Here is a 25,557-nt window from a genome sequence, read left to right on the forward strand (position 1 = left end):
GAGTACTCCATTTAGGAAGGAAGTTGCACACATACAAAATGGGAAAACGGCCTAGGAAGGAGTACTGCGGAAAGGGATCTGGGGGGGTCATAGTGGACCACAAGCTAAATGAATCAGTGTAACACTGTTGCTAAATAAAAGCAAACATCCTTCTAGGATGTATTAGTAGGAGTGTTATAAGCAAGATGAGAAGTAATTCTAACACACTGATTAGGCCTCAACTGGAGTATTATGTCCAATTCTGGGTACCACATTTCAGGAAGATGTGGAGAAAGTGTAGAGAAGAGCAACAAAAATGATTAAAGGTCTCAAACATGACCTCTGAGGGAAGATTGAAAAAATTGGGTTTGTTTAGTCTGGAAAAGAAGACAGAAGGGAGTTCAAGTATGTAAAAGGTTGTTTTTCTTAACATTGGAGGATAGGACAAGAAGCAATGGGCTTAAATTGCTGCAAGGGAGGTTTAGGTTGGACATTAGGAAAAAACTTCCTAACTGTTAGGGTAGTTAAGCACTGGAATAAATTGCCTAGGGAAGTTGTGGAACCTCCAGCATTGTCTAACATGCTCTTAAAAATCTCCAAACACTTGTCAGGAATGGTTTAGATAATACTTAGTCCTGCCATGAGTGCAGGGGACTGGACTAGACGACCTCTCAAGGTTCTTTCCAGTTCTATGAAATATTTTATCTTCCACCCTCTCTTCCTTACTAGGCAATAGAGAATCTCCATTAATAGATCCTCCCCTGTTAGCTTTCCCCCAGCCCTTAGTTTAAAAACTGCTCAATAACCTTTTTGATTTTAAGTGCCAGCAATCTGGTTCCATTTTGATTTAGGTGGCACCTGTACTTCCTCTATAGGCTCCCCCTTTCCCAAAAGTTTCCCCAGTTTCTAATAAATCTAAACCCTAAGTTAAGTGTTCTAAAATGTAAAATTAGTTTATAGGCACATCTTAGATAAGGAATTGTTAAAGAATGAATACAAGTTGTAAAAAGTAAAAGTAGCCACATGTTTTCATGTTTGCAGGGAAGCCTGCTTCCTTAAAGCAGTTAGCAGTTGTATTTCAGTAATGGAATGGGGAACTGGTGCTAAACATTGCTGTGTAGACAAGCCCCCTGCTGTAACTGCTTCACAGCCAAACTTCTGGGTGGAATGTACAGCAGACCAGCTTATCACTCAGTAACATCCCCTGTGGCAGCTGTTGCTGCAGGACTTTTAGTGCAAGGCACCATTGCCCACACAGGGGCTTGTCAGGCAGAAACTTGTCCTGGGGACAAGTCTGTACTGGTGCCATTCAATGTTATTCCTGGGGACTGGGTTACAGTGGCAGATGGTACTGATAAGGAGGGCTTGGTCAGGGAGGGAGCACTGTCAAAGGTTTTTCCTTAGAAAAGTCACATGACATACTTAATACCAAGGAAGTTGCTTCTGCCAGCAGCAAGCAATCTAACTAAAGCCAGAAGCAGAACAGAACTAACATCTGTTTTACAAATAAAGATGCTAAGGATGCTTCCATTCCTAGTAAGCATTTATTAAACACAAGAGGCAAGGGTAGTTCCTGGGGCAGGATACTATGGCTGCACCTCTCTTGTTCTCCTAGATGATGATGTTTAATTGGATACCTTATTCATGGGGAAATTGTAGGGTGAAAGCATGGAATAAATTAACTACAACTGCTGAACTGTCAAGTGGGTTTTCTCTGCAGGAGATGCACTGCATTTGTCCTGTTCAAGAGTGTTTGGACTTACAGCTCTGCTGCAAAGAAATATAAAGACTATTAGCCCATAAAAGTAGGGTTTAAAGAAGAATTTCTAGTAGTTTTAATTCTATCAGAAAATGCAACTTCAAGGTCAGGTTTTCTATGTCCAGCCTCAAGTAATAAGGACACAAAATACATCTAAAGATGGATGTTAAGACTCAGTAATGCTGTGTACAGTACCAAGATGGACACCTTGCAGGTACTAGAATAAATACCTGACTATTTTCCACTGCTCTGTATGATTTTACATTCTGAATGAGTATCTAAGTAAAATAAAAATCACACATCAAGGTTTGCTTAGAAAGACAGGCTGACTACAGAGACTGAGCACAAGGAAATAACCAGGATTAGAAAAGCTTTAGTTCCAGGCCACTGTCACTAAAGCCACAGTAGCACTTCACTCCTTTAACCTGTTCTTCCTACTAAGGGATCACACCATTTTTCAAATCAGTCAAAAGTAGATGAAGGTTATTTATTGTTGACACATTTTTCCTGTAGTAAGAAGCTTCATTTACACAGCAGGGTGTAAACAGCATTGACTAAAAGTTTGTTAAATGCAACCATAAATAACTATAATAAATAATATATATCAAGTAACTTTACAGCACACATTTCAGGGCCAAGATGTGATATGCTTTACTCACATGTGCTTTCTGGAAGGAGAAGCAGAAACATTAGCAGCAGTTATCTTACTCACAGCTGTAATCATATCATTGGAAAGGATTGGCATACTAAAGTCCTCAAACCCCTACCAGTGAGGTATTTCACTGAATTTTGAGTCCACTCAAGTTGTTAGGGGTTTGAAAGGAGATACTTAAACAGTACAAAAATACTATTCAAACCACCAGAAAGAAAACCAAAGCATTTAATTGTCAGCAACAGTAGTTCTGCTATGAAACTCAGATGACATTCTTCATGTTCCCCTTGCTCAGCATCTGTTTGAGAATGCACTTTTTGGATGGGAATAAAGCATTTCAAGCAACATATCGTGCTTAGTTTTCCTCTGGTCTTGGTAAACTTTACATATGTTTGCCTTACTTGGAATGATTTCATCTATATCTATGCTTCTACCAGAAAGTGGACAAGATTCAAGAGTATATATTATTCCTACATGTTTCTCAGAGGAGAGGGGGAGGGGAATGCTATAGAATGGTGACAATTCTCCTAACAACAGGATTTGGAGCCATTGTATGCCACCTACTACTACTTCAGCTGTTACACACACACACACCCCTTTCCATTCGCTCTCAGAACACCACACACATACACACTTAGTGGCTTTCTCTGTTCTCACACATCCTGCTCTCCAAACATACCACACACATAATTATTCCCAATATTCACAATAATATACAAAAAAATACAGCTTTTCAATTCCCATTACAACTGACCAGCCAAACAATTAGTGTATGTCTCTCTCCTAAAGAGACACGTAATACCAGACCTTTATGTGGCTAGATGTGCACCAGCAGGAAAATGACTAATCTGCAGCTCAGTACTGGCACTTAACTTACAGATAGTGCTGAGCCAAGTCGTACAGCAGTAATGTCAGTGTTCTCTTCGGTTTCTGAGCACAAATAGGGTTTTCATATGAGTTCAGTTCTAAATGGTTTGCAAAGTGCTCCCGCACTTTAAATACACCCAACAGAGGGCACCGCTTGTGTGCATTAGTGAAGGAAGATCGATGTGGTGCGTTTTACCGCTGCAGAACTCATTCCAGAACATACAACAGTTTAACGTACAGAATGGTCACCTCCCTGTATGCCACCATTATCCTTCTATATAAAATAGAAGCTACAGCTTCAATTCAGCAACTTTGTGTCTTTGTCCCCCTGCTAGGGAGTGTCACATTTTTAGAATAATTTGCTTCATTTTAGAGAAATCATTTTTGAGTACATAAAACAAATCAAAGGTGCTTTAATCACTTACTGGTTAATATTCTGAACATGGTATTTTAGAGAGAACCCACTCTGTTTCTTCCACTATTTAAAAGTCAAAGATCAGTGAAGAAATTTTTGTTAGTAGGTTTAGTTTCAATCCAGGAATGTCTTGATTAGGACCTAACTGTATCATGGTTCTTCACTGTTTGGGGTTTTTCACCTATCCAACTCTGAAGAGGAAAGTTTGAAAATAAAACACTGATATTTACTGTGGTAGTTACCAATCTGTTTGATTTGGATTTAAATAATCAAGAACATTTCAGGATATGTAAACGCATGTAATTTGGAAGCATATTTTCTGTTACAAAACCGAAGTGTGTATGTGCTGGAAGTTCAGTGTATCAAGTACAGAAAACGAACTCTCCCAGCTTTCATATGAGAGGTATTTTGTTCTGATTTTATGGAAAATGTGAAGTGATCTTTTAAAAAGTAATTCTATTTTTGTACTCAAAAATGTTTTAGAGGGAGAATGAGCTCTAATCATTTAGATCTGAGCTCTCAACCTCAGAATAGCTAAGTTTGTTGTGTTTGCATGGGCAACACAATTTTAAATTACAAAATTAGAAGTGTACATGTTCAAAGGTCTTTTAAAATTAAATTATACACATCAAACCGGTCTGTACTAAACTATCCTACAAATATTCCACAAACAAGGCAGCAAAATAACCAGTCCACCACAAAAATCTACAAATACAAAACGTAAGTCTTCCAATAATTACTGTAATGGGAACAAAAGTTCAGAAAATAAATTAGTCTCCAATTCTTTATGTAGTGTCCCTGGAGGCATTTTCAGGTGAATCACAGGGTTTCTAACAGAGCAGTCATGAAACAAGCCTCCCAAAAGCGTCCCTGGTCTTGGTCTTGCCCAGCTCAGCCGCTAAGTGGATCCTCTCTGTAGTGAACAGCATACCGGAGCTTTTCTAGCATTATATCCAGAGAGGAATATTGAGGAAGCTTTATCATGAACATACACGTTTCAACACGGATGTACCGAGAATCTGGGGAACCTGTAAAGGAACCACATGAAGACTTGTTAACAGGCTCTGCACTTTGACATTCTAGTGAAGTTTCTTTTCCAAGGATGTAATTTTCTCGCTGTTGATATTAACACACATCAAAGTAACAAAATCCTGTAAATTCTAGGTTCAGGAGACCCACCAAAAAGCCCAATGGAATCTATACTGTTAAGTTTGGTGGGGCCGACACTGGGCCTACAGTATTGTCACTTTAAAAGCATAGAAGATATTCTGCTCTGCAGAAACCACATCACGAAATTCCACTACAGTCCCCGCCTCTGCATAGATGGCCAAAGGGCAGGTATTCGGAGTCTTTAGAAGATTTATTTTTGTTTGAAGCATCTTATTAGGGCATGGCTTAAAAACAGCCACATTCTCTCGTCATAGTTACCACCATTTCCTAACTGTATTGCGCTTTCTTCTGCAGCCTTGTCTACACAGTGGGGTAATGCGCACTACGGGGGTGTGATTTCTAAAATACACTAACGTGTGTGTTAACTGGTACGTGTAGACCCTGCTGGTGTGCACTAAGTTAAACAGCACTCCATATCACGTTAGTGCACTTTACTCCACTGCGCAGACAAGCCCTGAACCTGTCAGACAAAGGAAGTTTTAAAAGGCAATAAGGATTTCAAATCTACAGAAGGTCACAAGGTAGAGAGGCTGATTTTATTTATACAAATGTGCAGTAGACAACATACCTGCAGCTCCATCTGGGGGTGCAATTTTCATGGGATAAGGTGGGACATGTGCAGTATCTGGCCCTCCATCTTTGCATGGGCACGTAAAGGGGATTCGTTCCTGGTTGCAGGCAAACTTTATGAATTTGCAGAGTTCTTCCTGAGTAAACATTTCTAATGCACCCCAGAAAAATTCAATATGTTGGTCTGTTTCCATCAGCCCCACCTGGTACATGGTGTGCGCCTAACAGAGGGAAGGGGAAGGACAGTGAAATTAGATACAGATGAAGAACATGATGTGTATTACTCTCTTTTTCAAGTCTTGCATCAGTGATAATGGAAATAGATCACAGCAGGGTATCCTAACCAATCAGTTTTACCAGTACAAGTTCCACTAGAAATCGATTCATTCAAATTGTTGCTTTGTGTGCAGTGAGAGAGAATTCCAGTATCTATCATTCTACCCCAACTGCTTCTATAACAGACTGACCTTTACACAGACCCTTTCTAAACTGCATCCAGGCTGGGTTTTTGTACACTTTGCTATACCAGTTCAAGGCTGCTGCTGTTGCAAGGCAAACACATCTTCGCACAATATTTTAATACAACGGGTTAAAGATGTTTGATAACGTAAGCCAAAAAACAACCCCTCTTTGTGGTGCATTGTCTGCAGTACTAATATTAATGTACTTACAGGCCAATGTCGAGTAATTCTGAAAAAGTACATGTTTGCAGAAATTATCCTGCTATATCCTGTTATGAAATTTTAAACAGCTAATTTAATCTTAGTAAAGAGGCAGGTATTGAATAGAGTTTGGGGATGTGGACATTTTTAGAGTTTGATAATTTAAATATTGATTTTAAACAAATTTAATTCCTGCCTGAAAAAAAGAATTGTAGCTTTTCTTGAAACAGAAGCAACTATGCCAGAAGGTGCTTACCAATTCATTACCCTAACTTTAGACATGCATGTTCCAAAGGGACTTCAGCCCAACATACCTTTAGGAACTCCAGGTTAATGTAAGGTAGCCCACACGTCCTTAGCTCCATTTCTAGAGGAGTCAGTGTTGTTAGAAGCTGCAGGGGTATAATCGATCCTAGTCCAGCACGCACAGCCGTCATGCAGTCAGGATTCTGCAGTTCATGCAGCCTCAGATTCCGGATTGCTGTTGCATACATGTCCTTATTCTCCCAGCTGACATAAGGGATTCAGAAAGAAAGGAGTCTGAGAGGAAAAGTCTTACTCCCCATTACAATCTGCAATCCCATTTCCTGGGCATGGGCTTCTGGTCACTTTCATTCTGATGCCATCTGCTGTTCCCAATTTAACCCCACATGCAGCAGCACCTGCGGATCCTGGTACACGCCCCTCGCTTTCCTAGCTGTGAGAGCGCACGCACACAGCATGCAGTGATGACTACTAGGACGCGGTCACTCTGCTGTCGTGCTCAGCCCTCCATTATTTACAGATGAACAGCGGTATGCTGGAGGTTCCCAGCTCCTGCCAGTCAAAGGTACCGGGTATTCCCAGCACCCTAGCTTTCACCATGTCACAGCACCATTTAGCTGATGGTTGAAAAGCCATCGCATTTACCCTCATGAAACATCCTCCCAATAATGGTGTTACTCACATTACGGGAATGTGCCTGCCTCTAGGACACAGCTCCAGCTCTTCGCCAGTCATGCTCAGGTAGGTGAACTTGCAGCATGGTTTGTTAGGACAATCAGGGCTCTCTGTCGCTAGATGCTGGGATGCAATTTCAGCACACAAGGCCTCCAGTTCAGTCTCATCGTTTATCTAGGATGGCACGTGACAATATCTGGTAACTTGCACTTTACTGTACCTTGTTCTTGTTAATCTCTTCAGACATCATCATGCCAACATAACGACTAAAAGGGCAGGCGCCAGCTTCCTCATTTCCCCAGGGGTGCTCGACCCCTGCCCTGCTGCAGGCCTCACTCCCACTCCACCCCTTCCCCAAGGCCCCACTCTGCTCCACCTCTTCCCACCCTGTTCTGCCCCCTCCGACCCCCCCAGCGCCTCCTGCACACCGCTGAACAGCTGATCCGCAGCAGGCAGGAGAGGCTGGGAGGGAGGGGCAGGAGCTGATCAGCGGGGCCACTGGTGGGTGCTGAGCACCCACTATTATTTTTCGATGGGTGCTCCAGTCTTGGAGCACCTAAGGAGTCAGTGCCTATGAAAGGGCCCCATTACATTTTACATCATCCAATGACAATGGCACAGGCACTGAAAGGCAACCTGTCCTCGAGTAAGTGAGCACATCTGGGTATGAGGAGCAAGCCAGCATTCTAGTCTAGCCCTGTACAGATTACGAATGTGGTATTAAATTTCACATGCTGCGTAAAGTAAAATATTTAAGGAGGAGAACATGAGCATGTCACTTGACCTGCATTCCAGCTGCGAGGATCTGCTGGGGACTCTCAGAGGTTATGCTTAAAACCCCCCCAAAACTATCCCTGTGCCACACAGAATGTTTTAAGGACAGCGCCTACCACTGCTGAGCCAGCCCAATGAACAGACACTGCTGCATTTCCTTTACTGGGCTAACATCTGCTTTGTGCTGTGCAGAAGGACCATTACAAATTCTATTAGGAACATGGTCTTATGGGAAATTAACATTTGCCAAATAGAACACCAAGTTATTAGGAAAAGCAATGTTAGTTTTCACATTTTTAAGGGAATATTATAAAGAGTAGTTTAAAAACTAAAAAGCATTTCACAGACAATTTAAAGTTACTCTTGTTTTTATAGTTCTGCTGACAACTGGGCACCTTACTAACGTTTGTGCGTGGGATCACCTAGTGCCTGCGATGTTTCGAAACAAAGAACGAAGAGTCGAGTTATGTAGCTGATTCACAGCATTAGGTTTCTCCAGATTACTGAATTGGTGAATTCTGGATCAACACATCAGCTGGCTAACGAGTAAAACCTGTTGCTACCTAATGTGGAAGCCCTAACGCAGTTGATCGTGGCACCTAAAGATAAACTGTAAAAGTTAAAAGTTCCTAGTCTCAATTTAAGCAGAGCGTGGCCATCCTGGGGAGGGATGACAATGCATGATAGAGTGCCTTTCCCATGCCAACAGGATGTAAAATGACTAAAACTCAGGGTCTCATCCTGCCGTTCCATGCATGGTGACAAAGCTTTGCACCCACATGGAGCCCTACTGGCCTTTAACAGGAGTTTGACAGATCAGGCCCTCAGTCAGGCTGTACAATTACTGCAGGGTTTGCTATCAGCAGCGAAGACCCAGTGCACAAGGGCTATGGGTAAAGGAGACAAAGAAGAAAAGAGGGAAAAAATTACATTTTCAAATTTTTTGACATAGTTGTAGGTAAGGATGTCAGCTTCCTGGAGATCAACATCTGGATCCAGTGGCTCTCCTACTAAGGTCTTCCAGAACGAGGATAAGAGATCCAGCGGAAGAGGAACGTCAGCTCTAACTGCAATGCCCAGTAGCTGTCCAAAGAAATGAAGCAACTGCTCTTCCGCATAGGTTATAGGACTAGGTGTCAGAATATACTTCCCCTTAATAAAACAAACACAAACGTTTAATGATTAGAGAAAATGCCAGAGGTGAATATTTTCAGGAAGAAAGAATGGTCAGGTAAGAGGTTTTCAGACACATTGAAGCCTGTTTAGTAGCCTAGAACAGTTTCTCAAAGAATGGGGCCCGAAGGTATATAAACATTGGCCCTTAACAACATATTGGGGTGTTGAATGGGGCTCTGCTTTTAAAAGTTCGGGAAACGCTGACCTAGTTTTTTGTGTGTTAGCTTTAATAGTTTAAGGTCTAAAGCATATAGGTGTTAGATGACCCTGCAGTAGTTTACATACAGAACTGGATTGTGTTTATGCAGTCTGCTCTGCATACTGTGTGGTTGCCCCACCTCAGGAGCATTGCAGGGAAGGAACCATGCCTCAGTGACTGTGAGCTCTCTGGGACAGGGACCATGTCTTTACTTGTTTCTGTAAAATGTCAAGCACGCAAAATAGGGGCCAAATTCCAATACCCTTACTCACATTGAGTTGGGTCTTACTCCACAAGTAGTACTACTGATTTCAGTGAGGACATTTGTGGAGTAAGAGTGGCAGAATCTGGCCCATAAATAACTTCTCATGAAGAAATATAAGGGACAATCTTGAAATCAAACACTTTAAAGGGTGCTTTAGAGGAGATGAGCTTTATTCTAAGGTCAGAACTACAGCATGTAGCAGACAGATAAGCACCTTACTTCCTGTGGACTTTTCTAAACACCATGCAGGGAACTCACCTACACATTCCCTCCAGTCATTAATGGGAGTTGTGTGGCTAACTCCCACATGCATCTCTTTGAAAACTCCCCTAGTTGTCAGCAATTGAGAGCATTCTAATCCTGTCCTAGTCACTGAGTGCTGATATCGAGCATTTCCTTAGTAAGAGCAAAGCACTTTTTTATTAATCTCCGTTGGGGTATCATACCTTATTCTTATTGACTGTAGAGCTGGGGCACAGCAAGAGCAGGGAAAGCAAGGAGCTCTGTAACTCCTTACAGACCTGCCACAGGAAGTGACGAAAGGAACCACCTGAAAGAAAGATGCAAAGCTTTCACTCTAACAAACCACACATACACCCTCTCTGGCCTCACTCCTGTTGCCTTCTTGTCCACAGTGTACCAGCCCCCTGAAATCAACATTTCACTCCAATTTCTACAGGTGAAACATGTTTCATTGTGTATAGTGGATAACCAAGAATGGGGAAGATGGCAGCCATCCCTAACCTGTTCATGTGCCTGTCTGCACTGCAGTTGTTTAACTGCATAAAAGAACATTCAGTGTGTTGCTTTCCACTGCATTCTCAGCTAATGATCTTGGCTTCAATCGCTAGTTGTTTATTTAAGGTTACCCAGAGAGATGCAATACCTTTGTTATTCTGTTTAGACTTTAAGGAGAAATCACCACCTCATTAAGATGGAACACGCAGGCGGCCTACTCACAATCTAGCTAAATGCAATGAGGCAATACTGCTAGAATCTTAACGCAAACCAAGTTACCTCTGCATCGCATCACAGGTATTGTTATTCATCATAACGAAAAAGAAAAGATGGATTTAATACTTTGAGGGGATACTTCAAACAGCTCTTTAACGATACTTCCATGCACCTCCAATGACTTCATGCAGTTTGATAGAACTGAGTAGTCAGTAGTGGGGAAAGTGTTAACTAGAATTTCCATTTTGCCATCTCTCATGCTATATCCAGTCATTAACTTCCTAAGACGACCCATTAGAATCAGTACATGCAGATTGCATCAATCTTGCAAACAGGAATTGATTTTCGTTTCTCAGATAGTGTTCTTTAAACCTCCCTTGCCCTTGCATATACCCCGAGGATGGCAACAAATCAGTAAAACAGGAAGCTTTCTCCTGGCTCCTATCCCAGTATCTCTTGGAGAGTCCACCCAACAGTATGTAACACTGGGGAAAGTGTTTCTAAGTCAAAGTTTAGTGACGAAGTCATTTAGATAAGCCTCTCCCTGAAGTCCGTATGTTCAGAACTCTAGTTGGCTTCAGATACGATGTTTTCCCAATTTCTTTCTAGCATCAGCATAAAGCATAGCAGGCACTAGCATTCCATGTCTCCAAAGAAAGATTTGTACTATAGAGCAGATTATATACATTAAATAGAAATGTCTACTCAGATAAACCAAACTACTATCAGATAGCTTAGACCCCATACGTAGGCTTTTGTTTTTCCCCTTCAAAAAAAGGGAAACTTTACAAAAATGAACTTTTTTTTTTATTGGCTTAATTTAAACCTTTCCCCTGGAGTGTCTGCAACTCAGCTATTATAACATGGGGTTAATCACAAAAAACACAAAGTGAAACTGACTAGCGTACTCTCACTGTCCCAGCCAAGTTGGATTAAAAAAACAAACACAAAGTGTTGGGAGAAAAGGAGACATATCATAGTCAGCCGTATTTAACAAAAAAAGTTCTTACCTAACGAACGTTCTTTTAAGTATAACATCACTGCAGAGTCACTAGCGATCCGTCCCTGTACTACTTATTCAGTCTAAACACTCATTAACTTTTCTGGAACCTGGTCCTAGTGAAGACTACAAGCTCAAGTCCTCGCTAGCGTTAGTTTTCCTTGCCTTCTTTGGATACTTTCTGATCAACATGCCACGTGTGTCACTACTGTTCTGTCAGACGATAACTTACTTGTTCCATGCACCTCCTCTCCAGTGAAGCGAATGTTAAAGGCGTAGGTGGGATCCCCACCACTGGCTAGTTTAACACAGAGCTGAGAGGATGGCACACAGGCTAGCTGCCTAGCTGCCTGGCAGAAGTAGGAATTCTCTGAAGAACGGATCTCCCCTATTTAAAAGAAACATTTTAAAAAATTGAATCCACTGTGAGTATTTTGTGTTCATAAGAGTCTGAGCTTGGTTATTTTAAGACCAATTTGAAATCACAGGCAGTAAATGAAAATCAAGGTTAGAGAGAATAAATAATGCAAATACCTCCCACTATTTCTAATGGATCCAGTGTGATTTCCGGCGCTGCATGATCTGCTGTTCTTTGCACAGTGGCATTCAGCACTCGATTCATTACAGTCACCTTTGTGTCATAAAAGATTAAACCTAAATAAAGAAATACATGTTTATGTCTACTATTGGTCCTTCTGTAATTTTATTTCCTGAAATCATCTGATGAACAACATTTTGGGACTGATTTAATCTTTTGTAAGCTTCAGTCTAAGAGCTGGCCAACCCAAACAAGCCTTTGGACACTTTTTGTATTCAGAGTTAATGTTTATCGGAAGACACATGTCAAGTAAGTACTTTATCACAATATTTCTGTACATCAGATTTCTTATATTAGATGATTATTTCCTGTCAGCCAAACCATAAGCTGTGCAAATAAGATAGAAAAGCACATTTCTAAATAGTTTTCTGAAATCTGGCATGCTCTGAGGAGGATACTAATGACAAGAAGATATCAATCAGTGTATCTCATGGCACCCTAAATCCATACACTACACACAGACAGACTGCGAACACTCGATTTCCACACCTGAGGTTTGCAAGTGCTCTTTTCTGGTTGGGTAGAAGCAAAGACTCAACATCAGCTATTTCTCCAGAGTAAATGAAATGACTGGTCTGGCCAGGGTAACCTAAATCTTTTACTCATTGTATGATTATTGGAGGTTCTCATGAAGGTCTCTATCTTTGTAAGCCTACTACTCCTGTAGCAGTTAGCAGGCTCACTGGTTCTGGAACCCTTGATTATATTGTATGCTCCTGGGGCTAACATACCATTTCAGCCTTATGGTTATTTATATTGTGATAGCACATGGAATCCCCAAGCAGGACAAACGTCCGTTGTGCTGGGCATTATACGCAACAGAACAGCCTGTCTCCATCCCCCAAACCATACCATCTAAATATTTATGTTTGTAGTGAGATACAGCAGCCTCCTCGTTACAGCAATTCCTATTGCGTTTTTCAGAGTACTTCAGCAAGGTCGTTTGAAACATAGCACTGCCCTGGCTGGTTCTCCCTAATCCAGGAAAACACTAGCAACAGCTCTCACTCATGTGCTCACACTGTTCTTAGACAGTCACCCTATTCAGTCAGCGTACTGGGTTATCTGGTTGAGAAGCAAAGTCAAGGAGCTTTTGTCAGTACGGTGATCTGCTCTCTATCTCCCCCCAAAGTTCTCCGATTTCTGAGGTAAGTGTGGATTAATCTTTTCTCCAGTCTGTACCAATGAGAGAACCCCCAGAAGATGCTAAACTTCCCCCAAGCATCAGAGAGTCACAGAACTCACGCAGTCCTAGAGACACTGACCTTTGGCCTCTCGCAGTAACACAGCAATACTGTTAGCGTACATTTTTGTCTGTCGCAGCTCCACCAGTGGAAGGAAGAAGGTCTCCAGCATGGTGTTCAGAGACTGAAGCAGTGCAAAACGCAGACGTAGACTCTCAATGGGAACATCTGAGATGGGGAAAAAATTCAGAAACAGAGAGGTAAAGGACAGGACAGGAGTCCCCAAACTCGTCACATCAACACCCATTCTGGCATAGTGACCACAGACTGAATGGGCCCTGCAGAATGAACTACCCCCATGTCCATTAGAGGTGGCCCCTACATGCCAGGGTAGAGACACACTGACAGGGTTTTGTGGCGTGGGGGGAAGCCTGCACTGTCATTGCCTTTGCTGTTCCTTTTCTGTGGTGACCCAGAGGACTTCAATTTCCAGGGCTGTCGATCCAGTGCTGAATTCACAGCCCTTCACTAAGTGTTTCACACTGAATCCATAAGCAATCTATAACCATGAACTGAAGAGGAATACAAAGCGTATGAAGTAATAACTAGAAACCCCCCAATTTGTGCATACTCAGCAGACAAGAGACTCTGGGATCAGCTGCGTCAGCGGGATCTAGGTAAACTTCGTGCGGGTGCAGTCGTGCTGGGGTAATTGCAAGATGACGGCAGAGTCGGTTGATGTACTGCACAAGGGCTACGTCCATTTCCAAAGTCCACTTCCGGGATGCTTTCTGAGCATGTCTTGCGTCAATGCAGGCACACCTGAAGAACCAGGGGATTAGAACTGTTAAATGCAAACGCTCCCCTGGACTGCATTAACCATGAAGCCAGGTGGCTTTAGGTCTCTCCTTTTCCCTTTCCCTAAGTACAGCTCCTTTAGCCTAGACATTAGAATGCTTCAGATACGAGGGAGAACGAATCCTTATCATTATCATCCCCCCTTGCCTGACTTTCATTACCTGCTTACTAGGCTTACTTACTGCACTGGGCACTCTCTACTCTGAGCTCAGAAGCAGACAAGGGAGTGGGATATCGTAGGCAGGCAATTTGCAGCTCAATACCAGGGAAGAGGATAGATCCATTTAAGGGACTTCTCTGCTTTGAAATGATAACAGGGAAGAAAGTAACATGATGACTAAACATTCTACTCTGTACTAGCTCCTTCAAAACAAGTGGAGAAATCTACCGAAGCAGTTTCAATACCATGAGGCACAGAATGCAGCTTTGATGTGGCATGAAGCCAGAGAAGGTTAGTTTAGGCAACAGCTGGCAGTGCAGCTGTTGACAGGTCAGTTTATTATGGATTTTGGAAGTAAGAGGGACAAAATGAACTAATTTTGTTTAAACCAGGTTTCCACAATTCAGGTGTGATCCTCCTAGCGAGCAGGTGCACGTGGAAGTCAGGAACACACATCCTGGCAGCTGAATATGAATCGAGTCCCTTAAATAACATTCTAAGAAACTATTCAACAATTCTATGTTGAGGCACGTCCAGAAGTGCACTGAGCATTAATAAGTTTCAGACTACCTGCAGTAAAACTCCGCCATTCCAAACACGTTCAGATTAAGTATTGAATTCTATACCACTTTTACAAAACATGTATTGCACCTTTCAAAATGAAGATCATATCCACAGGACAAAATAGCTCTCCAGACACTACGGATGTCCTGTTTGGCTCGATCAACAACAAATCTGTGAAATCCATCCAGTGTCAAATACTTCTCTTCTGGAACTGACAGCAGAGATGTAAGTATCAAACAATTAGTAATTTACCAGAAAAAAAATTTATATCATACAGGCTTATTTCCAGAGTGTTTACTTTTGTCTGGCTACCCTCAACTCACATCCAAAACTCAAGCTACTTGCCTGTTTCCCACTGGTCTTGTCCTCTCCACAAGGGACAAATCCAAGACAGCCTTTCCCAGAAAAAAATCTGAAACTGTTAGGGTTGCTAGGGTTTAATCCAGAGTGTTCATTTCTCCCTTATTAACGACTCTATCCCTGCAATTCCATCAAGGAGCATTTCTGCCTGAGAGGGAGCTATGCTAGCTCTCCAAGGTTAGTGTCCTATAATCTGACCGTGTGTTTCCAAAAGCAAAGGGTGGAGCCACAGAATGAACCCTCATTCTCAAGCCCTGCTGGCCCAGGAGTGGAATATCAAGCGAGAGCCTTGCACTCCATTCCCCTGCCTGGCTGTACCAGACCCAAGATTGCCATGCTAGCTATGTAGCATTTCTGAAGCTTTTATTTCAGCTTAATAGTCCCATTGTTCAATCACATTCCATCTCCATTACACGTTGCCTTTATACCTTAAGCTCTTTGCAAGTCGAGGAAGACTAGTTCCCTGCCCCAAGTGCTTAGTACGCCGTTTGAGTTATAATAATAATCATGTGCCAAGTTCTGCTCTCATTTACTCATCCTCAGGGACTCTAGATTCACATGGATACAAGTGAGAGTGGAAATTGGGCCCACATTTGCAATTAGTTTAATCTTTTAGACAGCTTATAAATTAACCTCATTTTTAAAAAAAAAAAAAGCAAGTGGTCTTTCATTTTTAGTCTAGAAATACCTGGCCAATTTACATGTTTGAAATCTTTACCCTTTGATAGACAGCATGTTTTCAGATAGCATGTAATGAGAAGAATTTCTAGACAGCCCCTACCTTCTTGTTTCTTTGTAGGAGACTTCTCGGGGTCCTTCTCATCAGGTTTGCCCTTCTCTGGAGATTTTGGCTTTACAGTAGGTTTCTTCTCACTTAAAGCTGTTCTGCTATGGGACAGAAACATTTTTTTGGTTAGAATGTACATTTCCTTAAATGACTGAGTGTGGTCTGAGTCTAAAATATGAAATATTGTTTAACGTAAGAGAGGATTTATGCCCTCAAAGCCGTGAGTTATTTTAGGTCTCTTCTTGATTTTTTAAATTTTTTTTTTAAATCATCTTCTGCACATCAGTGTTCTGACATACTGAAAAGAAAAAACTAGTTCCATGCAGAGAAGCCAGCTGTTTTATGACTGCAGAAAAGTTCAAGGCACTAACCTGACACTATTGAGCACAGATTTTTCCTTTGCAGGTGGTTTAGTAACCGGACGTTTGGAGCTCACAACTTTCACTGGATGTTGCTCTTTGCCTGCCTTGTTATACTTGCTCTTGTCAAACTTAGGCTTGGGCACACCGTATTTCCTTAAAATCTTCCAAAAGAGAAATGAATGATTACCCAATATTTCCAAATTACACCAGGAGAGTAATTAAAGAGGTGTTTTACACAGGGCTACCTGAGTGAGTTGGTCCTCCAGCACCTTCTTTGGTGGGCGGACATTTGTGAAGAAAACATGGAGAAGGTTTCCAGGAGTCTGGGAATTTATTTGCTCTTTGCTCAGATAAATATCAGCAACTTTAATGGGTTTTGCTGGAGTTAGGCTCAGCATTTGTTCAGAGTGAACACAGCTCTTAAATATGTCTGTGAGGACTTCTCGAGCACCTGGGACCAATTTCTCACCTAATACAAAAAATTGCAATACAGTACAAATCCAACATGAAAAGAGAGTTTAGAATTAAGACACTGGGAAGATATGGTTCTATTCATTCACTATATTGTTTAAAAAAAACTTGTGCTCTAAAATACTAGACAGCAAATAGTTTAGAAAACAGTATACACAGCAGTCACGACATTTTTAAAGTTCAATTTATGGTACTACAGACAGTGCCTTCCATTTATTTTGATCCACTACGTTGATGTCACTCAAAATTATAATAACAATTGATTTAGTTATCCAGCTGATTCCTGGGTGCACATCACAATTTGCATAGGTACACAATAGTGTTTATGTCAATAATTGAATTAATTGTTCTCTGAGGCTATTCCCTCCCCGCCCCAATTAATCTTTTCTCCCCCTCATTTAGAATTTAGGGCCCATCCAACTGATATACTTTTCTATAGCTTTATGATTTGATTCAAGAGGTTTTGATCACGTTGTTAGAGTAAAATTAACCACTGATTAATGTAAGTCGAAGACTATGAGTAAAATTCTGCTCAGTTACTCTGGATTCGTTCCAGCGTAACTCCGTTCAAGTCAAGGAATAGTTTGATCTAATAATATTTGTAAATGGGTTAAAATCACAATTTTTCCCCCTGTCGACTATTAAATAAATTAGTAAATAAAAAATTATTCATGACTATCTGACCAGCTTTAGAGATTGTTGAATACTCTGTCACAAATCCCCTCCCCCTAATCTATTGGCAAGTAATTTATATGAGAACAATTTTTTCCATTGTCAGTCTGTCAATGAATTACTCTGGATTTACACCAGCGTAAGTGAGAAGAATGTGACCACTGCATAAAATCTGGAAACAAGGTATTTGCCAATATGAAAGATACACACCTTTTATCGATTTATCATTAAAATAGTCTTCTAGGACTGGGCTCCCTTGTGTATCAAATAAACTCTGATTTACAGTAGATACAGTTAAAATCTCCTCAGTTGACATTTCCATTAGTTCATCTTCACCATCCAGACTTGACAAACCAATCAGATCACTACTGTTAAATAAACTGGCTCGGATTTTCTCTATTTTAGCTCGTGACCTTATCTGCGTAAATAACGAAAGTAGTTACAAGGAATTCTGATGGGGAACATATTATCTGTCATTTATATTGGTTAAGTCTTGCATTCTCTTTTCTTGCAGAGGTTTAACATTATACATGTGCTACATTAATTCTCTGATACCAGAATTCAGATTTACTGGCAATACATCCACCCTAGGAAGTGGGTTCTTTGAAACCACCACACCCTGGGTTAATTACACAGGCCTCTGAGAAATGACTATTCCATTTCTTAAGTTTGGAGGTAACTCTTGAGATAAGAAGCCTTGAGATACGAAAATATTAGTTCTAGATCAACTTGAAGGTTTCAGGGTCACCTGCAGTTCTCCTCAACTGTGCGATATTTAGAAAATATCTACATAAAATTGGCCCTTGGAACCAGAGCTATTGTTCCAGCTCCCTAACTTTCTTGGAAGCTGTGAATATCAGTAATGCATCATTACCGGAATAGCTACAGACCAGGTGTACGGTTCAACATGATTATGTTACCATTTTCCTTTACAGGATCTATTGCTTATTTCAATGTGAATATCTTTGGCTCAGTAAAAAATTAAGACAGCTGAATACATTCCTTTGGAGTAAACTATATTTTCTTCTATAAGAGGAGCTGAAACACAAGCCTAATTCTGAAGCTGCAACAAACTTGAGGCAGATGTTACTGAAAGCATCTGGAAGCCCGGGGGAGATTTTTCAAATGTGGGATTTAGGAGCACTAGACCTTCAATAGCATTTGCAGTCCTTTGGAAAGGAGAATTTTAAACAAGCAGACGTTAGCTCAAGTATGCTACTCTTTTGGCAACAAAGTTCAAAATCATTCAATGTCAAACCATAATATTGAGGGAATCAAGTACATTCTTAAAGTCTACTGAAGTAATAAACTGTAAAAACCCACAGTGACTTTACACTGTTGCATTCAGAAAGGATGTTGATTTTAAAGGTTCTGATAAAGGCAAAAGAAAGTGTTTAGAGTCACTGCACTGTGATCCCGGGGCAAATCTGAAAATAATTCAGTACAAGAAAGCATATCCATCAAATTCTAATTGGAATGCATTTGATGCTGTGTCCTAGTTAGATAGCATAATTTGTGCTGAACTATTGCTTGTTTATAGTACCTGCCACTCTCCATCCAATATACAGAAGTGAATTATTCAAGTTGTAGTATTACCCCCACACCAGTCTATATGGAAAGGAAACACCCTCTTTGGCCCTGCGAGTCACCCCCACAATATGGTGTAGAGAGAAGTGAAAAACAAGATTTGTTTTGTTTTTGAGTCTGGGGGAAGACAGTTACTAGAATCGACATCATTCATTTAGGACAAAATCTGGCCTGACTGCTCCAAGAAAGGGGAGCTACAAATGAATCCCTGACTGCCTGAAAGCTGTTACCTCCACTACTGCAAAACCCTTGATTGGCCGTGACATCAGTGGCTGGTTGTCCAGTGACGTGACAGTGTACATTGATCCAACATCAGATACAGACGCTGTTTCTACATTGTCAAGTTGTTCCCCAAGACTGCCAAGGCTGCCAAGGCTTCCAGTGCTGCAAAGTGAAAGATCTAAGCTCTCCTGGCTGGAAACAACATGTGGCTCTAGCAGTCCTGGTGGAATGGCCAACTCCAGTCCAGCTTGAAACTGGTCTACAGAAATATCGCTAATTGTCCGAGAGATACCCTGCGAGCTGCAGAGGGAGGCCTGGCTTGTAGAGGCTGAGGCACTAACACTCATGGCAGGTGTGATGCTGCTAGAACTGCTGATATCGAGACTGTCTGCACTACTAGACACAGTTGGTTTTTCCAATTCAGTCCTACATTCTCCTCCTCCTGCTTTGTCCTTGATTTTTTTGGGATCCTCTTCCTGCAAGGGGATGTAGATTTCATCTTTGAAGACTCCACCATGTGCGTTACACGCCTTCCGGATTGCACTTCTGACAATACCCTCCTCTAAGTGAGTTGGTATTCCAGAAATCACAAGTAACCGACTATGAGCTGTTGCACCCACTAGTGCCTGGCAAGCATCAGCTACAGCATCATTTGTCACACCTAGCCCTTGTGGATCCTTTTTAGTTAGGTGTCTGAGAATTATAAGTAAGGTCAGCGCTCTATGAAACCATAACATATCCTCAGGTTTGCTTCCTCCTATATTCAGAACTGCAGCGTCAGTTTCAGCAGCTCGGGATGAAGACCGTTTACCTGAAGACGATGTCTTTTCCCGCTTCATTTTGACTTTTTTCCTCTTTGACAGGAGGCTTGGGCTCTGGGGCGTCTGTCCTGGAGAAGATGAAGAGGAGGAAGAGGAATCACTTAGATTTGGGGCATTTGTTGAGGACATCACACTAGCTGTTACACTCATGTTGATTGGCAGAGTCACTTCTGCTACAGCTAGACAGCCTTCCATCAGAGCATGGAAGTAGGTTGAAAATCTTCCCTGGTCAGCCACTCCCACACCAGAGCCACCACATGCATTTCCAGACACCCAGTTTTGAGTTTCTTCATCGTATAGTTTGTGCAGTTCAGACTGAAGAGCCATAAGCATGGCTAGACAGGGATTTAGCTGAAGTGCAATGGAAGAAGACAACCCTGCTGGGTTCTTTTTCTGTTCCAGATTGTGAATTTTGCGAAGCAACTCTCCCAAGAGATGAAATATCAGTTCCTTCACACAAGCTGCCATGTCTGTCGTCCAGAGAAAGTTCCCTATGTATGGAAGACAGAAAGACATGGGAATTAGATTTATTCCAATGTGACTGGCTTTATTACATGAATTATGACAACAACATTCAACGGGTGTAAAATCAAGCAAGGCCACTTACAAACCCATAGGGATATTCTTCCCACAGAGACATCTTCATGCAACCTACAAATACATAATACTAGAAGGTCCTATGGCAAAACAAACCTACATTTTGCATCACTCAAGTTCAGCAGGCTTTAAATGCATCACCTTGACTAAAATTTAAAAAATGCAAGAATACAATCTGATCAATGGGCCTGTGTTTACTGAATTGCTGCATTCAGTTTATCTTGTGATGGATGTCTCCACATTCCAGTTTTTGTTTTACTCCAAATTTTTCAATTCACAACGCATAATTGCATCACAAGAAGCTGTCAGGAGAAGCTGGAGGTACTAACAGCTGGGTAGGGATAACTGAAGCTTTGTGGCATTTGGGAAAGTATCGGAGACCATTTGTGATTATGGGCAAGGCAACAATTTTGGCCTGGAGGTCATGGTAACTGTTCACAGTAATTGTGAATTTTAATGACATGTGTGAAACCTGCACTGATGGCTCCTGTGAGCCTGGCTCCCTGCTGTGGGCATTGTGACCGGGCCGATGAAGTCACAATGCCACTCTGGTTTGGCGCGTACACCGGGTCATAGATGGAGATGGGGGGCGGGGATGTGCCAAACCTGAGTGGCGCTGTGACCTACTGTACCAGGTCACCATGCCTAGAGCGGGAAGCAGGGCCCAGCCCAACAGGACAGGAGCTGCCACTGCAGGAGGAGGGAGCACTGGGCTCTCACGCTCCAACACCCCCACGTCTCTGTGATTTTTTCATGACTCTGGGGTTTTTTTCCCTTGCACCTCTGCCGTGAAATTGACTAAAAATTTGAATGGCAAAATCATAGACTTAATTTTGGGATAAGCCCATGACCTGGATATTTCTCTTAAAATGATCAGCAGAGAAGCAGTTAGTGTTTATACTTAGATTTTCCCGTCTTTAAGGTTTCATAGTTAATACAATGAGATAAATATGAGTGGTGTAAACGGCCACATTCATGATTTTAAGCCACCTGGAGACTTAGGAGGACAGCACTCTAGCAGTTTACACTCTCTTCAGATTTACAAAATCATTTAAACAACCATGAGTGCTAGATTTTTTTAAAATGAAAGCTCAGAACGTAGGCTTCTCTGGCAAAGCACGGGCTGCAGTACTGGAGAATACAAAGGCTCCTGGTTACTAAGTAACCTCATTGTCAACACATCCTTGCATTGATGAGATAAGGGGTAAAATTTTCAAAAGCTCTTAAGTGACTCCTAAGTCTCATTTTCAAAAGTGATTCAGGCACTTAGGTGCTCTTCAAAATTTTACCCAATGTACTTAAATAGATATCAGCTGGAAAATCTTCATGTGATTTTTCTAGTACTGAGTTTATTTTAGAATTTGGCATTATTAAACCATGCGAATGCACACTGTTTTGGAGTTTAGTAATTAGGATGGAATTTATGGTTTTTAAAGGAAGTTTAAATACTGTAATTTTTCTTTCTGAACATTCCAGTTGATCAGCTGTTTCATTGGTCATTAAATACTCAAAAAACACTGTACTCTCACCTAAGAGTTCCACCATTTGTAGGAGAACTGAAGCAGGGATAGTATCCAATTCATCTTCTGATTTTACATCACCATCCTCTAATTTCCACGTTAACAGCTGTTCTGTAAACGCCATAGCCAGAGGGAATTCAAGCGGAAGAGAATGCAAAACTAAGACAGCACCAGGAGGGGGGGATACTCCTTAAACAAGACGACAGAGAGGAATTCCCATTACAATTCTATAAACTAGAAGGCAACAATTGTGTCAAGAAAAAGCAAAGTCTTATTAGGCCAGGTTCAAACATTGTTTTAAATTTTTCTAAGCTTAAGAGTTTGTTAAGTGAGGTATTTGATTAAATCGACTAATCCTCTCATTAAAGAGAAATGAAAAGACAGAAAAGGAAAATATTAAGTTCATGATGTAGCCAGATGTAGAGTTCTGGATTTGTATTCATTAAAATGTATAGATCTTTCATATTCATTGTACTACAGAGAATGGTTTCCTGAATATTGACAGGACACTAGGGCTAGTGCAAAATGGAATACAGGAATTATAGTGACCATAAGTGGTGAGACTTTGAAGAATTTATTGAAAAAAAAACCTTGCTTTTTTGCCTTTTCTACCCTCCTCCCCCCGAATTATAAACAAATCAAGCTATTTCTCCTACAGGCTGGTGGGAAGAAAGAATGTCATTTCTACTGAAATATTTCCAAGGGGCCCTGATCCTACAGTGATGACGGCCAGCCATATAACTATCTACATAGCTAAAACTAGGTTAGAATGTGGCATCTCAAATAAAGCACCGACCTGGGGCAATGGTTCAGGACTGAACTTAGCAGAGTGCAGCCTGCTCAGTCACCCGCCCCAATCCCTGCAGCAAGCAGGGGAGACCCCCTGGAAAACTCCAAGCATCGGCTGGCTTCTGAGAACTGATGAGACTGCAGCGTGAGGTGCTGTCAGTTTAGAACTGCCCGGACAGTTTAGTTAGTGACAGCATACTCCTCTTGCCTGCTATTTTCTGGTACTTTGCACAGCGCACATGAACAGAACGTAGGTTTGGTGCTGCCTCAGGAAACTCTGATAAATAAGGTGATTTAGCCTGTCCTCAGTTTGCAAATACTAAAAACATTTACCTAATTTGATGTGGACCTTGTCAGTGGAGATAATCACTGAAGGATACTGATTGGTTGTTGGGGGTGGTGTCAAGCCTGTGTTGGTTGGAGAGGCATCCCGAGGGTAACATACTGCCTCAGTTAGGTTTAACTGACCGTTCCTCTTTATTTTATGACCAAGACCATAGACAAACACGCGAGCCCACGGAGCCTTATACAGGGAGGAACTAGAAAATAACCAGAAAACAATTAATTAATTTAATTAATTAAAATTAATAAAACCCCAAACTTAAAAAGGACACAATCAAGGGGTATGTCATATCCTTCTGCACTATCATCCCCCACCTCTCCAAGATAAATCCTTGGAAAGGTTTGCGTGGAAAAATTAAGACAGGCATTACAGACTTCCCAAAGAGGTCTTAGAGAGAGAGGCAGATCACAATCCAGGCCCAGCAGCCTAAACAGGGTCTCTTTATAACTGGTTGCTCTCCCCCTTCCTTAATAACTTACTCTTTGCGGAATCCAGACTGACTTTCCTTACAGGACACAACTACAAAAGCAGCCCCAGGAAAATTAACATCCATATTGACTTTGGACTCTGAAATAGGGAACTCTTCAGCGGGGAATTGTTCTGGTGCGGTCTGTAAAATGACATTTAACAATGAAAGCCTCAGAAAAGCAAAGCAATAAGCCAAAACCCCTTCCTTGCCCCTTATTTTACAGCTAAAAATAGTACTGCAAAGTAGTTACATAACTTGAGACCATTCATTTCAGTACTACACAGGCTATCCCCCTGCACGTGTGCACAAAGTGTACAGTATGACCAGATAGCACTGCAGTGTGTTCACAGAAACACTGCAGTGTGTTCACAGAAACACTGCAGTGTGATTAACAGTATTATGAATTTAAGGACAGTAATAAGTATTGTAAAAATATTCTAGCAAGAAAGGCAATCTCTCTAGAGGAAAAAGATTAATATGTATTTTAATAAATTCACATTTTCTTTACAGTACTATAAACATTCAGAAAGCATCAAAAAATATCGTTTACCTGAAAGAAGGAACAGATTTGTTTAGTTAGTTCTAACAGACTCTCCTCTCCTTGATGTAGTGTCCGAGTGATGGCTACAGTCAGCCACTCCCTGATTTGTTGTGAATTGCCCTGGTAGAAAAGGTCTGTGGCAGAACAGTTCTGGGAATGGATACAATGCTGTAGGGACTGGGCCAAAAGAATAGAACTTGAACTGATTGTTCCATCTGTAAAGAACAAATGCAATACACTGCATATTTTGGAAGATCCTCTGAACTTATAAGTAGTCAAAGAAACTCTCAGGAGCATGTTTTAAAAAGCTCACAGATCACAAGCCTTTATATCTGCATTTCTGCCCAAGTGCAAGTCCTCCTAAGGTTTAGCAGTATAAGGAATTCTTCCAGGGCCAAACCTGTGCCCCTGACATTGCTGACACAGAATTGAATGGAGGGTCGAAGGCCTGGTCTCATTCTGTCCTAGCATTATTCCAATCTTTACATGGACTCCCCCAGGAACAAAAGCAGTGCAAGGGCTCTGGGGCCACCCAACTGTGCCCCACCCTGGAGGCAGTCAGATATCTCCCTACCCCAACGTCACATATGGAGACATTGCTTCCTCCAGTGCCCATGTGGGTGGGGGAGTATCCCCATCCATGTGATGATGGCCTGGGAGACAGAAGGGGTCGAGTAGCTCCAGCTTGAGGGGTTCTTTGAGGCTGTACAATGAGTCCATGGTGCTTGGGGTTTTTCCCCGCTCATTCCATGAGATGAAGCAGGGAGAAGTGGTGTCCCTGTCCTCAAGCTTCTCCCACCCACAAACAAGCTATTTTTAGGGGGCTCCCTATCACTGCCTCCCTTTCAGACTGCTGCTGTCTACTAAGTTACTGCAGGAGCTGTGGAGGGCCAATTTGCAGTGCATGGCGGCACTAGACAAAGCAATTCCTATATAGCCTGTTTGCAGAAATCCCACTCAGAGGGGTGCAATTATACATACTAACATGATTCAAATTACTCGCAGGTTAGCTAAACAAGGGCAGAAATGGAAAAAAAATATTGCTAAGAAGGCAGGAAAAGCAAGGAAGTATGGAGGGAGGGTGTGTGCTTAATTACAAGTATTTAAACTGTAGTCTAGAAAAGGATCCCAAGGCCATGCAATTCCTCAAAATACTCTGTACTCTGCAGAGGAGTCACACATGATGCAGCCTCTGTGAGAGCTAACCCAGTCTCAGAATGATTTGGGGGAAGGAAGATCTTCAAGTGCTTTAGATTAACTTTGGGTATTAA

General features: G+C 41.7%; 1 protein-coding gene across 6 annotated transcripts in view; it reads right to left on the minus strand.

The window, feature by feature from the left end:
* Nucleotides 1-2,211: 2,211 nt before the first annotated feature.
* The window catches only part of HECTD4 (HECT domain E3 ubiquitin protein ligase 4), a 124,483-nt gene continuing 101,137 nt past the window's right edge, over nt 2,212-25,557 (minus strand). For 5 of the 6 annotated variants that reach the window (XM_037879155.2, XM_043529482.1, XM_037879157.2 and 2 more), the window contains 20 exons: nt 24,296-24,501; nt 23,756-23,886; nt 23,267-23,472; nt 22,154-22,333; nt 19,215-20,518; nt 17,608-17,815; nt 16,500-16,723; nt 16,264-16,415; nt 15,887-15,993; nt 14,833-14,956; nt 13,795-13,985; nt 13,245-13,391; nt 11,916-12,035; nt 11,614-11,769; nt 9,874-9,977; nt 8,718-8,939; nt 7,021-7,187; nt 6,389-6,584; nt 5,411-5,633; nt 2,212-4,700 (listed from right to left, as the gene is read on the minus strand). In XM_037879155.2, coding sequence (XP_037735083.1) covers nt 4,564-4,700; nt 5,411-5,633; nt 6,389-6,584; nt 7,021-7,187; nt 8,718-8,939; nt 9,874-9,977; nt 11,614-11,769; nt 11,916-12,035; nt 13,245-13,391; nt 13,795-13,985; nt 14,833-14,956; nt 15,887-15,993; nt 16,264-16,415; nt 16,500-16,723; nt 17,608-17,815; nt 19,215-20,518; nt 22,154-22,333; nt 23,267-23,472; nt 23,756-23,886; nt 24,296-24,501 — 4,505 coding nt within the window. In that variant the 3' untranslated portion in view covers nt 2,212-4,563. The remainder of the gene's footprint in view (nt 4,701-5,410; nt 5,634-6,388; nt 6,585-7,020; nt 7,188-8,717; nt 8,940-9,873; nt 9,978-11,613; nt 11,770-11,915; nt 12,036-13,244; nt 13,392-13,794; nt 13,986-14,832; nt 14,957-15,886; nt 15,994-16,263; nt 16,416-16,499; nt 16,724-17,607; nt 17,816-19,214; nt 20,519-22,153; nt 22,334-23,266; nt 23,473-23,755; nt 23,887-24,295; nt 24,502-25,557) is intronic. The other variant, XM_043529480.1, reaches the window with a different exon arrangement.

The sequence above is a fragment of the Chelonia mydas genome, chromosome 15 (assembly GCF_015237465.2).
Source record: "Chelonia mydas isolate rCheMyd1 chromosome 15, rCheMyd1.pri.v2, whole genome shotgun sequence".
Lineage (NCBI taxonomy): Eukaryota > Metazoa > Chordata > Testudines > Cheloniidae > Chelonia > Chelonia mydas.